The 17,223-nt window shown below is 38.9% G+C and overlaps 1 protein-coding gene across 10 annotated transcripts in view; it reads left to right on the forward strand.

Annotated features, from left to right (window-relative positions):
* Nucleotides 1-17,223, forward strand: part of LOC111197366 (uncharacterized) — a 125,185-nt gene that overhangs the window by 69,467 nt on the left and 38,495 nt on the right. For 3 of the 10 annotated variants that reach the window (XM_049484287.1, XM_049484285.1, XM_049484286.1), the window contains exons 4-6: nucleotides 1,450-1,578; nucleotides 1,691-1,734; nucleotides 3,346-4,126. The exons of 6 other annotated variants lie outside the window; for them this stretch is intronic. In XM_049484287.1, the coding sequence (XP_049340244.1) occupies nucleotides 1,450-1,578; nucleotides 1,691-1,734; nucleotides 3,346-3,492 (320 nt within the window). In that variant the 3' untranslated portion in view covers nucleotides 3,493-4,126. Of the gene's footprint in view, nucleotides 1-1,449; nucleotides 1,579-1,690; nucleotides 1,735-3,345; nucleotides 4,127-17,223 lie in introns of those variants that run through there. One more of the 10 variants, XM_049484288.1, reaches the window with a different exon arrangement.

Genomic DNA, 17,223 nt, shown 5'->3' on the forward strand with positions numbered 1-17,223 from the left:
ATACAGTAGGTCTCTCCGAGTTGAATGTGTACACCTGCACATTAAACTGTTTTGCAGCCCCCATTGTCTGCAGGAGCTAAGCAAAGAAATCCCCCCTCCCCCCCTCCGAAAAACGGGTGAATTTTGAATTATCTTTCTGCCTACGTAGGCAGAAACTCACAGACCAGCCCACCTTGGCTCGAGAAACTCCCAGAGGCGGAGCTGAAGCGACGCAACATCACCGCTCATCAGTTAGGAGGTGGGAGGCAGTGAGCGGCAGAGCGGTGGAGGGGCGTCGCAGTGCTCCTAGCCAATCAGAGGAGAGATATTTGCATGCTGTTTGCATGTATGAATATTCATGAGCAAAGCTGGAATCTGGTCATTTTGGACACACCCCTAAAACAGTCCATTAAAAAAGAGCTATACAGAGACACCTGAGCACTTTTTTTTTACAAAAACAGCTCACATGTCATTCATTCATACTAGAGACCACAACTAGACATTTTAAAATGAAAGAAAAAACGACGGAAGGTGAGCTTTAAAAAGAACTAAAACAACACTAATGCTACAGTATTATTAATGATTTTTAAATAAATAGAAATACTCATAATAAATCCCTTATAAACAAAATACTAAGTCGTACACCCATAGTTGTTTTCCCATTTGTCTCAAATGTGTGACAGATACTTTAGCCTAGTTTAAGGTTCTAAATGGCCGGTTTTAGACTAACTGACTGGGCTGGATATTTCTGTTGGACCTGGCAACCCTGTCCGTAACCCTGGCACCCAGTTGAAGTGTGTGAGGAAGTAAAACAGCAAGATTTGTTTGTAGCTGTTAAGATTAAGTTTAGCCTAATAACACTATTATTTAAGCAATCCATTGGCAAGCCTTCAATTGTGCACAAAGCAACTTGATTTAGGGCGTGTCAATGTGAAAACAAACAAACAAATAAAAACGCCCTGTGTAGCTCCAAGTGCACAAAAGGCATGTCTTAATTTTCTATGTTAATCTTGAGTTTGTTTTGGGCTTAACATGAAATAAAACAATCAGTGTGTCATCTGCCATTCCCTTTGAGATACACTTTGGTTGATTGCTATTTTAATGATGCAGAGCTTCTGACCTGCTCGTTCAAGCTGTGAAGGTGCACAAGCAGGTCATTTATGTTTTATTTTCTACTTTTATTGTTGATGTAAAAGTTGATAAAGGTTTAATTATGATATATTTATGTGAACAGATTTGACAGAACATGTGGGTCAAAAAGAATGAAGTAACAATTTGATATGAACTCCAAATACAGAACAATAAGCAAAAGAAATATATAGATTTTTTTAAATGTATTATACACGAGTGTGGGTAGTGATTAGTGAACAGTGGATGTGACACTTCATGTACAATCGTAACTTAATTATGATCTATAATTAATATCTGAAGTTCCTGCTGACTGTTATTGTGATGTATGTTCTATTACAGACAAGGGGAACAGTTGTACTACAGGTGTACTGGTAGTCGCTCTCGGGGTGTTTTCAGGAGTGTGTGTGGTTGTAATCTGTGCTCAGGCCATCATCATTTTGAAGCTGAAGAGAACCGGGCCATGTGCTGGTAAGAATCACTTATAATACAATAACTACAGTAGATTAGATTTACTTAAATCAGACATACTGTATCTGAAATAATATTCCATCACTGTCTTTATCTTCTTTCTGCTCTACAGGGAAACTTCAGCCGGGCGCTGTGGTGGAGAACGCTTTCAGTCAGGTACTCTTTATATAGGTTACTATTCTCTGTGCTTCTCGTAATTATGAGATAATACTGATTAGAAGCTTAGTTAAGCAGAATTATTTTGTCATGTTGGATTTTTTACAAATGTAGCTGAAAAGGTGTGGAATTAACTGAGAAATATAAATAGTGAATAAATAAGCAAATTGCATTGCCATGTGTAATTAGCATATCGAGGAGATATAAATGTTAACACTTTTTTAAGGAACACAAATTAGTGGCTTATTAACATCTTGTTCTTTGCTCAATACAGCTTTAATTAGACATTTGTAAATTATGTATTCACTGCTTATTCAAGCTTTATTCACTTACTTAAGTGGCTTCTGCTTGCAGTTCAGCACCTTAAACACCAGAGATGCGGAAGAAAATGACATTTTACATACCAATAACCATTATTTCTGTGGTTGTTTATATTATATTATATTATATTACACACTAATGAAATCACTTGTCTTTAGCTTATAGCTTACTTTGTTAACTGGTTCTTAAGATTGATCATTAAATAACTCACACAACTGGCTTGTTCTTTTCCCACATCATGCGTTAGTTTTCTTGTTATTCACTAAGATGGATCGCTTTTGTGAAACACACCCCTGGTTTGTTATTAAATCTGTATTTTTGTAGAATACTGAATTTCATTATTAATCAGAATCAAACAATTTCTATTTCCCAATAAATTAACCCACCTTCTAGAAAATACTGATGCTGCACTAATTAAGCCATCAATGCAGTAATCCTGCTGACACCGGTTAAATCTCCAATGTTTTATTATAGTGTGAGGGATTGGAATTGAATGCTGACTTTCACTGGACTTATTTAAATGTATCTCCAAAATATCTGCAATTTTTTTTTAACCCTTGTGTGGTGTTCGGGTCTGTGGGACCCGTTTTCATTTTTCATCAAATATAGCAAATATTTTTGCTAAATCAAACTCATTGGCATTGGCTAATTTTTTGTGAAAAACATATATCAAAACACATTTTCGATTAACACACACTGTACACCCCCCCCCCCCCCCCCTACCATTTATATTACATACAGTATGTTTGGCCAAGGGCTAATAAACATTGCTTCATTTGTAAATTTGAAACTAAACTAATTTTCTACTCATATCTTGAGTTTAATTCATTTTCTTTTACATTTTATTAAAAAACTAATAAAAAAAGAGGAGCACTTTTTGAAAGAAATGTATTAACAAATATTAACCATGTAAGCTGTTTATATTGCTTGCAATTTAGGTGAAGCAAGCATGTGTAAAGCATTTTTATGTAAAATTGCTTAATTTTGCTGAATTAAATACAAGTAACAAAAGAAACGAGTAACAAAAATATGAACACCACACAAGGGTTAAAGAGAATTATACAATCGATACAAAATATATATATATAATACCTCAATAGAAGTAGATGAAAGACAATTTCAGCTTTGAATATTCTGTTGCCTATGTATCATGGAGTGTGAACACAATGTAAGGATATCAGATTTACATTTGATAAATAAAGAAAAAAAAAGAGATAGTTATACATAAGCTCTGCTTTGTGCTCTAGTAAAAGTAAGGGATCAAATCCTGAATTTTTACGTCTCTCTCAGCAGGACCAGAATGCTGATAGTCTGAATTACGCTTCAGTTCAGTTTAAAGAGAAGAAACCTAAACGAGAAGAGAGACGGAGGAGAGAGGAACCGGAGGAACTGGTCTACTCTCAAGTCAGATCCACCACTCACCGTCCAAAACATTAGATCTACTAGAGCTTAGTATTACAGTCTTTACAGACAGACAAAATAGATAGATAGATAGATAGATAGATAGCCTTCAGTGTGAATCTACAATTTAAATAGTCCTGAAAATTAAGAAAACACATTGAATGAAATGATGTGTCCAAACTTTTGGCCTGTACTGTAGATATATAGATATTAGACAGACCAACATATATTAAATAGAAAAAAAAAACATTGTACAGTATTAAGAGTAAATCTATTACCATATTTACATGCAGGTACACATATTGTGTTTGAATTTAAATGTATTATTTTTATTTCATACTTTCTGATTTGTTTTATGAGGTATTTTTATTGTATTTTCTTTTTCTGTTTGGCCTGTAAATAGCCATGTGTTCATTAACTTTTAACAATAGGAGATGTTTGATTTATTAATATCATGAATTTAACCTCATTTAAGCTTTATATAGATTTAAATTTAAGCAGCATGTCAAAAGGTAGAATTTAAAAATGAACTGCTTAATTCAATTCCAAGCGGTTTCTATTGAAATTAAATGTTTATATTGAAACCTTATTTGTGGAAAAATAATATTCAAATCAAATTGTTCATTTTTTTTGTGATGTTTGGTTTGTTTTTTGTTTTTATTTCATGTTATTGTGCTCTTTAGGTTTCTAAATAAAGAATGTAAATAATTTGATCAAATACAAGAGTTTATATTTAATAAATTAATATTTGAAGTTCAGAAGAAACTTTTTAGTGTTTTATTTTATCGAAAGTTTTTTTTACATAATCATATCATATCATGTTAGTTTAAATCAGGGATATCAACATCTGCTCTAAAAAAAAAAAAAAGCAAATAAAAAACACATTATTTTAATTCACACCAGTCAGTGGATTTACTTATGGATCAGAAATAAACATGTGTTAGACATGAGTTTCACCTCATTATATTTATGTTTTAATCCCAATTTAAGTAGTGTTCTCTAAAAACTGATGAATTTATTTACAATTTAAAGAGAATGTATAGATATATATCTCTTTATAACACCATTTCAGCTCTTCAACACCATATAATGATATTTCTATGATCTCTAAATACGGTTTATAAAGATCATTAAATGGTGTCGAGTAGCTGATATGGATAGAGGATATAGAGATTCAGTTCATGTATACATGAACAAACATATATCATGTAAAAATGTTGTGCTTTTTATTATTATTTAATAACCTAAAATCCAATGTTAAATAATAAATGTTAAATATCTACTTAAACAGGTAGTTTATTGCATAAATAATACATCAAAATGGCCGTTCTGATGTTGAACCAGAGATTAAAAATATAAAACTACCATGGATTAAAATATTACACTACATTAATGCTTATAACTGAACTAAGAAGCATTACAGTGTCACACTCAAGCTGAAGATTTTATTTTTGTTGGTGTTGGCTTTAGTGTAAATGGAAAAAGAAAATGAAAAATACATCCATTATTGACTTTTTTCAGTGCCACTGATGATTATATTGGAAACACTGTGCTTTTTGTGCGCAGATCCAGAGTGTCTTTAATTTCTTTAAAGGAACTTTTTTTCCGCACCTGAAGTTTTTTAGGTAAAATGGCAGGTAAAAAACTTTTGGGAAACGAATCCCATATTTGAATGCATTATGAATGCATTACAGTGTGTTAGGACTGTCTTTGTAGAGTCTCACAGGAATAACATTCAATTTCAACAAAAGCCACTTCTGATCTGTTCTTCTTCTTCTTTTCTGGTGAAAGCAGAAGTGAACTGACTGAGATGTGGGTAAAAGTCAGAGAGCTGATTTTATTTTTGTACACATATTTTAAAACTCTGCAGATTTGTACAGTGCACTTCTGCTTTTGTAAACTTGGTCTGAAGAAGCGATGCTGTGGTTCACCCTGGCCAGAAATAACTGAGCATCCTGTGGAAACTTTGATGAGTGGGAGGGAGGCTGTTTTATCTCAGAAGCTCGATCAGGGTGGTCAGAGCGGTCTGCACAAAAACAGCATCAAAAACACTTCAGCGGCAGTATGTGTAAACCAGCAACACTGCAAAAACCACAAAAGGCCTCAGTCAGAAGCAAAGGTGCCCACTGACATGATGCATTTGCTTTAAACTGTTCAGACAAAATTACTGGAGACAGAAATTGTAGCATTGCTGTAATAATCTTCACCCTCAACTCAATTTCATCAGTCCAGAAAACACAGTTCTGCTTTTCCACACATCAGGCCTGACATTAAGCATGGTGCAGAGGTGAAAAAATATTTTCTCCTTTTTGTTTTTTTTCAAACAAAACTTTAGTATCAGACAAAGAAAACGAATTTGAGGAATTTTGTTTTAATTTAGACATATTGGAGGGTTGAACATGAACATCATGTTTAAAATCATTCACAACATCTCAGTCAGACTTTGACTAGGACGATCCAAAATCTTTTTTTTTTTTAGACATTTAAAGGGGGACTTGTTTGTGTGCTTCGGGTCATTGTCCTGCTGCAGAACCCAAGTACGTCTGAGCTTGAGGTCACAAACTGATGGCCGGATTCCTGGTTCCATCTATTACAGCAAGTTGTCCAGGCCCTGAAGCAGCAAAGCAGTCTCAGACCATCACACTCCACCACCATGTTTTACTTTCAGTATGATGTTCTTTTTCTGAAATTATGTGTTAGTTTTACGCCGGATGCAACGAGACTCACACCTTCCAAAAAGGTCCACTTTTGTCATTCCAAAAATTGTACTGTTTTTTTTTTTTTGGTGGGGATTAAATTCTACTGTACATATATGTACACAAAGACGTCATTGGTAGAAGGAGGAGCTCCAGCACCACAGGAGCTTCCACCCACATTGTTCACGAAATTAAAGCTTCAGTTTATTGTATTTAATCACTTTATTTGAATATTATATATTTATAAAAATGAAACATAATGGAAAATATTTAGCAAGTTACAACAAAGCTGAAAGTCAAAAAGTAAATTGATTACAGAGATTCACAGTAATTGACACTGATAGAGCTGAGTAAAAACAGTTAAACAGCGAAAGGAAATTTGTGATAATTTCTTTAAAACTCTGATAAATGTTGTGACTGGAAATATAATATGAACTTGAGACCTTCCAATGAATATATGCTGTATTTATTGCCTGTTATTTTAATTACTGTTTTTTTAAACTATAGTTAGTTAGATGTAAATGGTGAAATATAAGAATAAATTAAGCACCTAATTAAGCACAAGAATAAATACCCAATTTCTCTCAATAGGGGTTATTTGGAACACTTTACAATAAGTGTGCTGCCTTCAGGCAGATATAAAACATTTTGGGACTTTTATTTTATGTGCAATTAATGTAACAGCAATGTAGACTTTTATTTTGACGTATGTCGTCAGAGTTAGAAACAGGAAGTGGGAGGGAGGAAGTTAGTTGCAGCAAGGCAAGCTGAGGTTATTGTGCTGTAAGAAGGCCTCCCAAAGAAATTTGGACTTATTTGCCCCAGCAGAGGCATCACTTGTATGTATTCCTTTGTTAATATTATTAGACTTCGTTTTTTTTGGTAACTTCATAGTTCATGTCGAATTTATGGTGTTAAAAATAGTTATAAAGGAAATTGTGGATGATAGAGTAAAAACAATTGTTTGATGATGCTAAATGCTAGCTATAGGTTAGTTTGACACTGCATGTGACTGTGAATGTCAAGGTCATTAGTTTAGCTTGTCTGATTTATGTAAGTTACTTATCTTAGCCTTTATAGAAAGGAAGTAGAACCTAATTATATTCTTGATTGTTTTATTTTTAGATTCACTTTCCTGACCTTGTGAGTGGATGAGAAGAATTTCCAATAAAAAGCTTACGTCACGAATAAGGAAAGTTTACCTTACTGTCTAACTGGGTTCCTACACCTTAGTGAGGACAGTACAGTGAAAAAGTGTAATTCAGCTGGAGTGCAACATCTAAAATAGCAGAAAGAATGAGTGAGAAGGCTGAGAATGCATCAGTACATACACACAAGTCAAGGAGCTCTCGCTCATCTACATCCAGTGCCGCTGTCAAGGCGCGAGCAGCAGCACAGGCTGCAAAGGTACGGGCTGAGTTTGCAGAGAAAGAGGCAAGGCTCAAAGTTGAGAGGGCTACCACAGAGGCACAGTTGGGAAGGGTTAAAGCAGATCTAGAGTTGGGAAAGGCAAAGCTGGAAGCTGAATTAAGCGCACTTGAGTCACAAAAGGAGGCAGCCGCAGCAGAAGCACAGGCTGAAGCGTTGGAATCGGCTGAATACCAAGAGAATTCAGTTAAGTCTGGTTTATCTTCACATGAGGTCCTTCAAGAGGAAATGGCAACACGCACGCAAGAGTATGTTGCAGCACAAACCACACTGCGCCGACACGGTATTCCAGTGTCTCTTCCCGACCCAGCACATGATGCAGCAATGTCTGAAGAGAGCTACATTACATGGCACCCTTCATCAGCGATAGGTCCGAACGAGGATGATGTACATGAACAGGGGGAGGCTCTCAGCAGGCCAGTTGGCCACAGCAAGCCATCATATCAGAGCGTACCTTATACTGGAAACCAAACTAGTCCAAATCGAAATAGTGGACGCCCTGAAAACGCCAAGAAAGCGCATTTCCTTCAGAATCCAGCGCTCAGTGCAATGACGCCGCCATACCTTCCTCGCAATGCTCCATCAACCTCACACGTGGCACCTGAAACAGAACACCTAGCACGTTACCTGGCTCGTCGAGAATTAGTGAGCACCAGCCTCTACCAATTTGATGACAAACCCGAAAATTACATGGCATGGCAGTCATCGTTCTATAATGCCACTGCAGGCCTGGGGCTCACTTGCACTGAATTGCTGGATCTGCTCATTAAGTGGCTCGGACCAGAGTCTGTCAAGCACATTAAGCGTATACGCTCTGTGCACGTAGGACGCCCAGATGTAGCACTACAGAAGGCATGGGAGCGCCTCCAGCAGTGTTATGCTGCGCCCGAGGTCATGGAGAAGTCTCTGTTTAAACGACTGGATGAATTCCCAAAAATATCAACAAAAGATTACGGGAAACTGAGGGACCTAGGCGATCTCCTCATGGAACTGCAAGGTGCTAGAGGAGAAGGTTACCTCACAGGATTGGCATACCTGGATACAGCCAGGGGAATTGGGCCCATCGTTGACAAACTACCCTATGGGCTTCAGGAGAAATGGCTCGCAATTGGCTCAAGGTTTAAAGAAAAGAACCACGGCTATTTCCCTCCATTTGATGTCTTTGTCAATTTCATCTGTCACGAAGCACGGAGAAGGAACGATCCCAGTTTCGTCCTACCATCTAGCAACAGCAGCAGTTTGAAATCAGACAAAGCAGCTTCACGCAACTTTGCAAGCAAAGTATCTGTTCAGAAGACAGAGTTTTCTTCAGGTAAAGATCCGCTTGCAGATATACCTGAGAAAAAAGCTGAAGGGCCAGAGAAAAATTGTCCCATCCACAACAAACCACACCCGCTGCAGAAATGCAGAGCGTTCAGAGGAAAGATGCTTGAGGAGAGGAAGAGCATTCTCAAAGACAACGGGATGTGTTTTAAATGCTGCATGTCCGCTAGTCATCTCGCTAAAGATTGTAAGGCAATTCTGAAGTGTGCTGAGTGTGGCAGTGACCGTCATCATGCTGCCATGCACCCAGGTCCTCCACCTCAAGCTGCGAAAGGGCGTCCACCGCTGCCAGACAACGGCGGGGAGGAAGAATTACCAGCTGGTGACAGCACAGTCATCCGTTCCAGCTGCACACAGGTTTGTGGTCCAGGCCGAACAGCAAGATCCTGCTCAAAGATCTGCCTGGGACGAGTATATCCCCAAGGTCAACGTGAGAAAGCGACCAAGATGTACATAATCCTGGACGACCAAAGTAATCGTTCATTGGTCAGATCCGACTTCTTTGAGCTTTTTAACATCAAAGGCCAGTCTTTCCCTTACTCACTTAAGACCTGTGCGGGGCTGGTGGAGACGTCAGGCCGCAAGGCAGAAGGGTTCCAAGTTGAATCTCTGGATGGGCAAACCAGTCTACCACTTCCGCCTCTAATTGAGTGTAATGAAATACTCAATGATCGCTCTGAAATACCCACACCTGACGCAGCCCGTCACCATCCACACCTCAGGAGTGTAGCACCATACATACCTGAGCTTGACCACAATGCGGAGATACTTATCCTGCTCGGCAGAGATCTCGTCAGAGTCCATAAAGTCTTGCAGCAAGTGAGTGGACCTCCAGATGCTCCTTTCGCACAAAAATTGGAACTAGGATGGGTGCTTGTCGGGGATGTGTGTTTAGGGAGTGCACATAGACCAGTCGTGGGGACATTTAAGACCAATGTGCTGGAGAATGGCCGTCCCTCTCTCCTTACACCCTGCAAAAGCTTCATAAAGCTGACTCAGACTATGTCTCATGGCGCGAAGCAGAACAGTAAGTCCACAAAACCATCACTGGACGCCATTGGACAGAAAGTGTTCAACGAGACAGAGAGCGACAACAGACCTGCCCCATCCATTGAGGACACAATCTTCCTGGAGATCATGGACCGAGAAGTCTACAGAGACAAGTCAAACAACTGGGTCGCTCCGTTACCTTTCAGGGTCCCTCGACAGCGCTTATCCAACAACCGCAAACAAGTATACACTCGCTTCGCTGCGCTGGAGAAGACACTATGGAGGAAACCGGAGATGAAAGACCAGTTTCTGGAATTCATGAAGAAAGTATTTGAAAAGAAACACGCAGAAGTAGCTCCGTCACTAGAAGACAATGAAGAGTGTTGGTATCTGCCAATCTTCGGAGTCTATCACCCACAAAAGCCTGAGAACATTCGCGTGGTCTTCGATTCAAGTGCCAAATATTCTGGAACATCTCTGAATGATGTTCTTCTCACAGGACCAGATCTCAATAATTCACTCATTGGGGTGCTGATCCGCTTTCGGAAGGAGCAGGTTGCAGTGATCGCTGACATACAGCAGATGTTCCACTGCTTCCTTGTTCGCAGCGACCACAGGAACTATTTGCGTTTTTTGTGGTACAGGGACAACGACATGTCCAAGGACATCATCGACTATAGAATGAGGGTCCACGTTTTTGGAAACAGTCCGTCACCATCTGTCGCCATCTACGGTCTCAGGAGGGCCATCCAAGAAGGTGCCCACAGACATGGAGCAGACACAGTCCAGTTCGTGGAACGTCATTTTTACGTCGATGATGGGCTCATTAGCCTACCTACTAGTGCTGAAGCCATCAGCCTCCTGCGTAGAACACAGGCCTCCCTCAGTGAGTCAAACCTGAGGCTGCACAAGTTCGCTTCAAACAGTGACGTCGTCCTCCAAGCCTTTGCACCAGAAGACAGGGCAGTCGTGAAGGACCTTGATTTCAGTGGTGAAGCTACGCTTGTGCAACGCAGCTTAGGACTATTGTGGGAGACCACAACAGACACGTTCACATTTGCTGTCTCGCAAGAGAAGAAGGCCTTCACTCGCAGAGGAGTGTTGTCTACGGTGAACAGCGTCTTTGATCCGCTGGGCATGGTCGCACCTGTGACCATTGAAGGCAAAAGTCTCCTGAGAGAACTCAGTGTCGACATGTGTGACTGGGATGCACCGCTACCAGAGCAAAAGCTGAAACAATGGGAATCATGGCGAGAGTCGTTGCATGATTTAAGCAGGCTGCACATCCCACGTGTATACACTGCGACATCACTGTCCAGGGCTGAGCACACAGAGATATGTGTGTTCTCTGATGCAAGCACCAAGGCCATTGGAGTGGTGGCGTATCTGAAATCCAAACAAGCTGATGGAGACATCCAAGTAGGATTCATCTTAGGGAAGGCTAAGCTAGCTCCACAGTCAGAACCAACTATCCCTCGGCTAGAATTGTGTGCCGCAGTATTAGCCGTCGAAGTCGCTGAACTCATACAAGACGAGCTGGACATGAAGCCGGATGCGGTCAAGTTCTACTGTGACAGCAAGGTAGTGCTGGGTTATATTCACAATCAGACCAAACGCTTCTATGTCTACGTTCACAATCGAGTTCGCAGAATACGTCAGTTCACAACACCTGACCAGTGGCACTACGTCAGTACAGAAAACAACCCTGCTGACCACGCATCTCGGGCAGTTCCTGCGTCGCAACTGGCACAGACCACATGGTTCACGGGACCGGACTTTCTATACAAACAAAGTCCACTTGATGAAGCCTCGAAGGAAGTATTTGAACTTTTAAACCCGGAATCAGACGCGGAGATACGCCCTGACGTGAGCAGTCTTTTGACTCAGAGTCAAATCACAAGACTCAATTCCGCACGATTCCAGCGCTTCTCATCAATGCGCTCTCTCACTAGGGCAATTTCTCTACTCATCCACATAGCCAGATCTTACAAGAACAAGTCCAGTCAGTGCAAGAGGTGGCACTACTGCAACCTCCCACGAAATCCGGATGAGTTGTCTCAAGCCAGACACATCATTATCAGAGCAGCGCAAGAAGATGCATACCTTAAGGAATTCAGAACACTTGAGAGCAGAAAGACTGTAACTAAAGACAGTTCTCTTCAGAAGCTAAGACCGGTTCTTGAAGGAGATCTGATTCGCGTTGGTGGCAGACTAAAACATGCTGACTTGAGCAGTCCGGAAAAGAATCCCATCATCTTGCCCAAGAACAGTCATGTTTCCCTGCTATTAGTGCGGCAGTGTCACGAAGATGTTAAGCATCAAGGACGACACTTCACAGAAGGGAACCTGAGAGCTACAGGCCTTTGGGTCATAGGCGGAAAACGGCTCATTGCTTCTGAGCTATACAAGTGCGTTGTGTGTCGGAAGTTACGGCGCAGAACAGAGGAACAACTTATGGCCGACTTACCTTCGGAACGACTACATTGTAGGAGTGGATGTGTTCGGACCTTGGCCAGTCGTGTCAAGGCGCACACGAGGCGGACAGGCCCAAAGCAAGAGATGGGCGATGCTCTTCTGTTGCATGAGCTCCCGAGCCGTGCATATTGAGCTCATCGACTCTTTGGACACCTCTAGTTGTGTTAATGCACTTAGACGTTTCTTTGCGATCAGAGGACCTGCTAAGCAAATAAGATCAGACTGCGGAACGAACTTCGTCGCTGCTGCAAAGGAACTGGGACTCAGTCAAAACAGTTCAGTCCAGCAGTTCTTGAGCCAACGAGGGTGTTCATGGGTGTTCAATCCACCTCACTCTTCACACATGGGAGGGTCATGGGAACGTTTAATAGGCCTCTCAAGAAGGATCCTGGATGCCATCCTGTTGCAGGAGAATGTCCAGCTCACCCATGATGTCTTGAACACTCTCATGGCAGAGGTGGTTGCAATACTCAATGCCAGACCCCTTGTTCCAGTCTCCACTGACCCAGAGTCACCCTTTGTGCTGTCCCCGTCGATGGTTCTCACCCAGAAGGCAGGAGTTCCTTCACCACACGGGGAATTCACGGGAAAGGATCTTCTCAGCAGGCAATGGAGACAGGTGCAAGCCCTTGCAGACTGTTTCTGGCGCCGCTGGCGACAGGAATACCTTCCCACTCTGCAAACCCGACGAAAGTGGAGAGAGATACGACGGGATGTGAAAAAAGGAGACATTGTTATCCTGAAGGACAGTCAAGTCGCACGCAATGCGTGGCCCATGGCAGTGATTACAGCGGTGGTCCCTGGCAGGGACGGCAGAGTGAGGAAAGTTGAGCTGAAGACAGCGGGCAAAGAATCCAAGCCGCTCCTGAGACCGGTGTCGGAAGTAGTTCTTCTGCTGCCAAAGACTGAAACTTAAAAGCAGTGACATTATTGGTTAATAGTGACCTTTAAGGTCAGACGGGGAGTGTGCTGCCTTCAGGCAGATATAAAACATTTTGGGACTTTTATTTTATGTGCAATTAATGTAACAGCAATGTAGACTTTTATTTTGACGTATGTCGTCAGAGTTAGAAACAGGAAGTGGGAGGGAGGAAGTTAGTTGCAGCAAGGCAAGCTGAGGTTAATGTGCTGTAAGAAGGCCTCCCAAAGAAATTTGGACTTATTTGCCCCAGCAGAGGCATCACTTGTATGTATTCCTTTGTTAATATTATTAGACTTCGTTTTTTTTGGTAACTTCATAGTTCATGTCGAATTTATGGTGTTAAAAATAGTTATAAAGGAAATTGTGGATGATAGAGTAAAAACAATTGTTTGATGATGCTAAATGCTAGCTATAGGTTAGTTTGACACTGCATGTGACTGTGAATGTCAAGGTCATTAGTTTAGCTTGTCTGATTTATGTAAGTTACTTATCTTAGCCTTTATAGAAAGGAAGTAGAACCTAATTATATTCTTGATTGTTTTATTTTTAGTTTCACTTTCCTGACCTTGTGAGTGGATGAGAAGAATTTCCAATAAAAAGCTTACGTCACGAATAAGGAAAGTTTACCTTACTGTCTAACTGGGTTCCTACACCTTAGTGAGGACAGTACAATAAGCGTTACAAATAACAGTACTTAGTACAGTAAATAACATTGTTAAATGGTTAAGTAATTTTTTAAGTAATTATTATTTTAACTTTAGTTGATACATTATTAAATGTTTATGCTTAAAAATACTGTAAGTAATAATAAAATAAAGCATTAGTTCAAAATTATTGAAAAATGTTACCTAAAAATATTGTATTAATTAAAAGATTCAGCTTATTGATTAAATAAATGTGATAATGATTTGCTGGTTCAGTAACCAATCACATTAGCTCCATTATTTTTAAACACAGTGAGTGTGGATTCATGTCTGACTGGTGTATCTCACTTCAGAGTATACACTATTCTGAGGACGTCCGCTTTTCTTCTTCCTTTTTCTTTTAGATTTTTTCTCAGCGAAGTTCAAAGCAGCATAATTCAGCTCTACATCATCACCAGGTTCCTGTAACAAAATCACAAATCATTATATGTGTATGTTCCTCCTGTGGTCATCATATTCTATTATTATTTTTATTATTATTATTATTATTATTATTATGTTTATTTGTATTTAACCAGGCAATGGCAGCCTGGCAACCAAAGTTCACTCATGCTAAACCTCAATACACCTTTTTAACTCAGATTAAAATCTAGCTTGAGACCAACTGATCTTTGATGGTTAAGGCGGTTGAAATGTGGTCAGCCAGGTAAAAATATAACCTATACTGGTTATTTACCTTGGTCAGTTTGGTCATGTGTGTAGACCAGCTGAACCATGTAACTCAATTAAACACACACAAAAACATTTTTATTTATTGAAAACTGCTGGCCAACCTGAAGTTCTTGATGCTTAGGATTGTGCAACAATAAAATGTGTAGGATTTTCAGAGCATGCAGAACTAAATGTTTTATTTTCCCCCAATTGATATAAAGTTTGCATATTGCACAACAATAAAAAATAGAGGACAGTATGTGTAGTGAAACACTACCAACCCATGTAATAACAATTGGTAAAGATTATGTACAGTTGTAGAGTTTTTGTAATTGAATGTGTGTCAAGGTCATTTTAGACATTAATAGCAAGTTTAATAATTTATCTAAAAAAGAAAAAAATCTAAATCTGGAAATGTTTTGAAATATTTGAACATTTTTGTCCAAACTGGAATTCTAAACGCTTATGATTTAAGAACTGACCCTTAGAGAAGGTTATTATAAAACAATGAAGGATAGAGGTTCTTTTGTTAGTACAGAGCAGGCTAAATAATTTCTGGGAATTTAAAAACTAAAACCAGAAATGTTTGACGTTTTTGTAAATTGCTGACCAAACTGGGATTCTAGAAGCTTGTAACTGTGCAACAATAAAAAAAATACAGAACCTTCTAGACATTTAATTTCTAGGAATTAGAAGAAAAAAAAAATAGATTTTTTTTTTTAATTCTTAACCCATAAAACTTAAGGGCAAACCTGCAGAACCCACACAGCATTCCTAAAAAGAGTAGAGTGAGTAAATATTTATAATTGTTTCCATTAAACATAATTAGCCTACCTGGAATTGTATTCCCTCTGCTATTGTGAGATCCTGGTGAGATTTATTACCTTGAGAGACGGAAATGATGTCAGATTATCACAGGAAAAAAAAAAATCAAATACAAATTGTGTGTGTGTGTGTGTATATATACACACCTCTACAGTGTTCGTAACCATTTCTCCATCGCACACAAAAGCAGCACAGAGTGATATTCCAGATAACACACAAGCCCAGTGCCAGTCCCATTCCAACGAGTAGAGAGGAATGTGTTCCTGTAAAATCACATTTATGTTTAGTTTGGACTTTATAACCGATTCAATCCAATATTAAAATTTGAATGTATATTATCTACTTTAATAATTACAGTGACATGAACACAAACTCGAGCGGCAGTCTGTAAATTCTGAAAAACTGTTGCTTCAGGAAACAGCGTAGATCAACCCATGTAAGGCCTCATCTTACGAGGGAGAAGGAACACTAACCACAGTGCTTTTTTATGGAAAATATAATAATATAAAAATGTATTTACACTCTTTAAATAACTTTAAAGTTAACTTGTAAATATTCATTATATTTATATATTTGCTTTTTGAAAGATGTTTCCAATATCCTTTTTTTTAATAAAGTTGAAATACTGATCATGTTACTTTTTTGTAAACAGAAAAGGAAATATTGACGTAGGCAAAAGTGTTTGCAGTTCTGCCCAAATATTGTATAAAATCCCTATTAAAACTAACCCGTGGCCACAGCTGTTCCATTCCCGATGATGATCCTCCCACAGGTCTCCACAGTGCAGTAGTAAGTTGCAGCATGGTGGTTGTTGGGGATGTTGGGGGAGAAGTTGTACACACTGCTGTGTTTAGAAGAGCTGATCTCACACTGACGGCTGCTGCTGCTGCTGCTGCTGCTGTTGTGATGAGTGAAGATGATTTCAGGAAAGGATGATCCTGCAGCAGATCTGATCCAGAACACTCTCAGTTCTGCTGATCTGATCTCAGAGAGAACCGTACACTGAAGATTCACTGCTTCTCCTGGAGGAACCGACTGCAGTGCTGGAGTCTGGAGAACTGATACGTTGAACTGTGAATCATCTGGATAATACATAATATAGAGGGTCAATGTGGATGTGTGAACTTTCTAACAATGATTGGAATTAGAAATGCTTAGATGATTTTTATTTGTATATTGAGGTTATAATTAACTATATTCATTTAGTATTGATACATTAATCATTGATGTATAATTGTATAAGAGATAGTTAAAAGGATATCTTCACAAAATATAAAGTCAGTAAGGTGATATAATAAAAATACATTTTATGTTATTTAGATACCTTATTTTTTCTACTCTTATCCTGAAACATGAACCAAACTCTTTGCTTTATAAGCCAAATGCTTTTAAATCAAACTATTGTATGAAAATCTCACTAAAATATATTTTATAAGTTCAGATTCTTCTTGCACAGAATTGCCATTAAATTATTGCAATGGCCTAAATTGACTTTTTGTGTTTTTTACTACTAAATATAGTTATATATTTACATTGCATCCCATATTTAAAAAAAAAAACTTTTGGATATTTTCATAAAAAAACATTATCAAAATATAAAATTACTTAAAATATTTTTATACATAAATTAGATGTGGAATTCAAGAAATTGTATGTTTCTTACAAAGAGAAAAATTGCTATACTGTATGTAGCTTATTAGAAGCCACCAAATTAAAAATCAAATGTATTCAATTGTAGCCAACAACAAAAAAC

The sequence above is a fragment of the Astyanax mexicanus genome, chromosome 10 (assembly GCF_023375975.1).
Source record: "Astyanax mexicanus isolate ESR-SI-001 chromosome 10, AstMex3_surface, whole genome shotgun sequence".
NCBI classification, from domain to species: Eukaryota; Metazoa; Chordata; class Actinopteri; order Characiformes; family Acestrorhamphidae; genus Astyanax; species Astyanax mexicanus.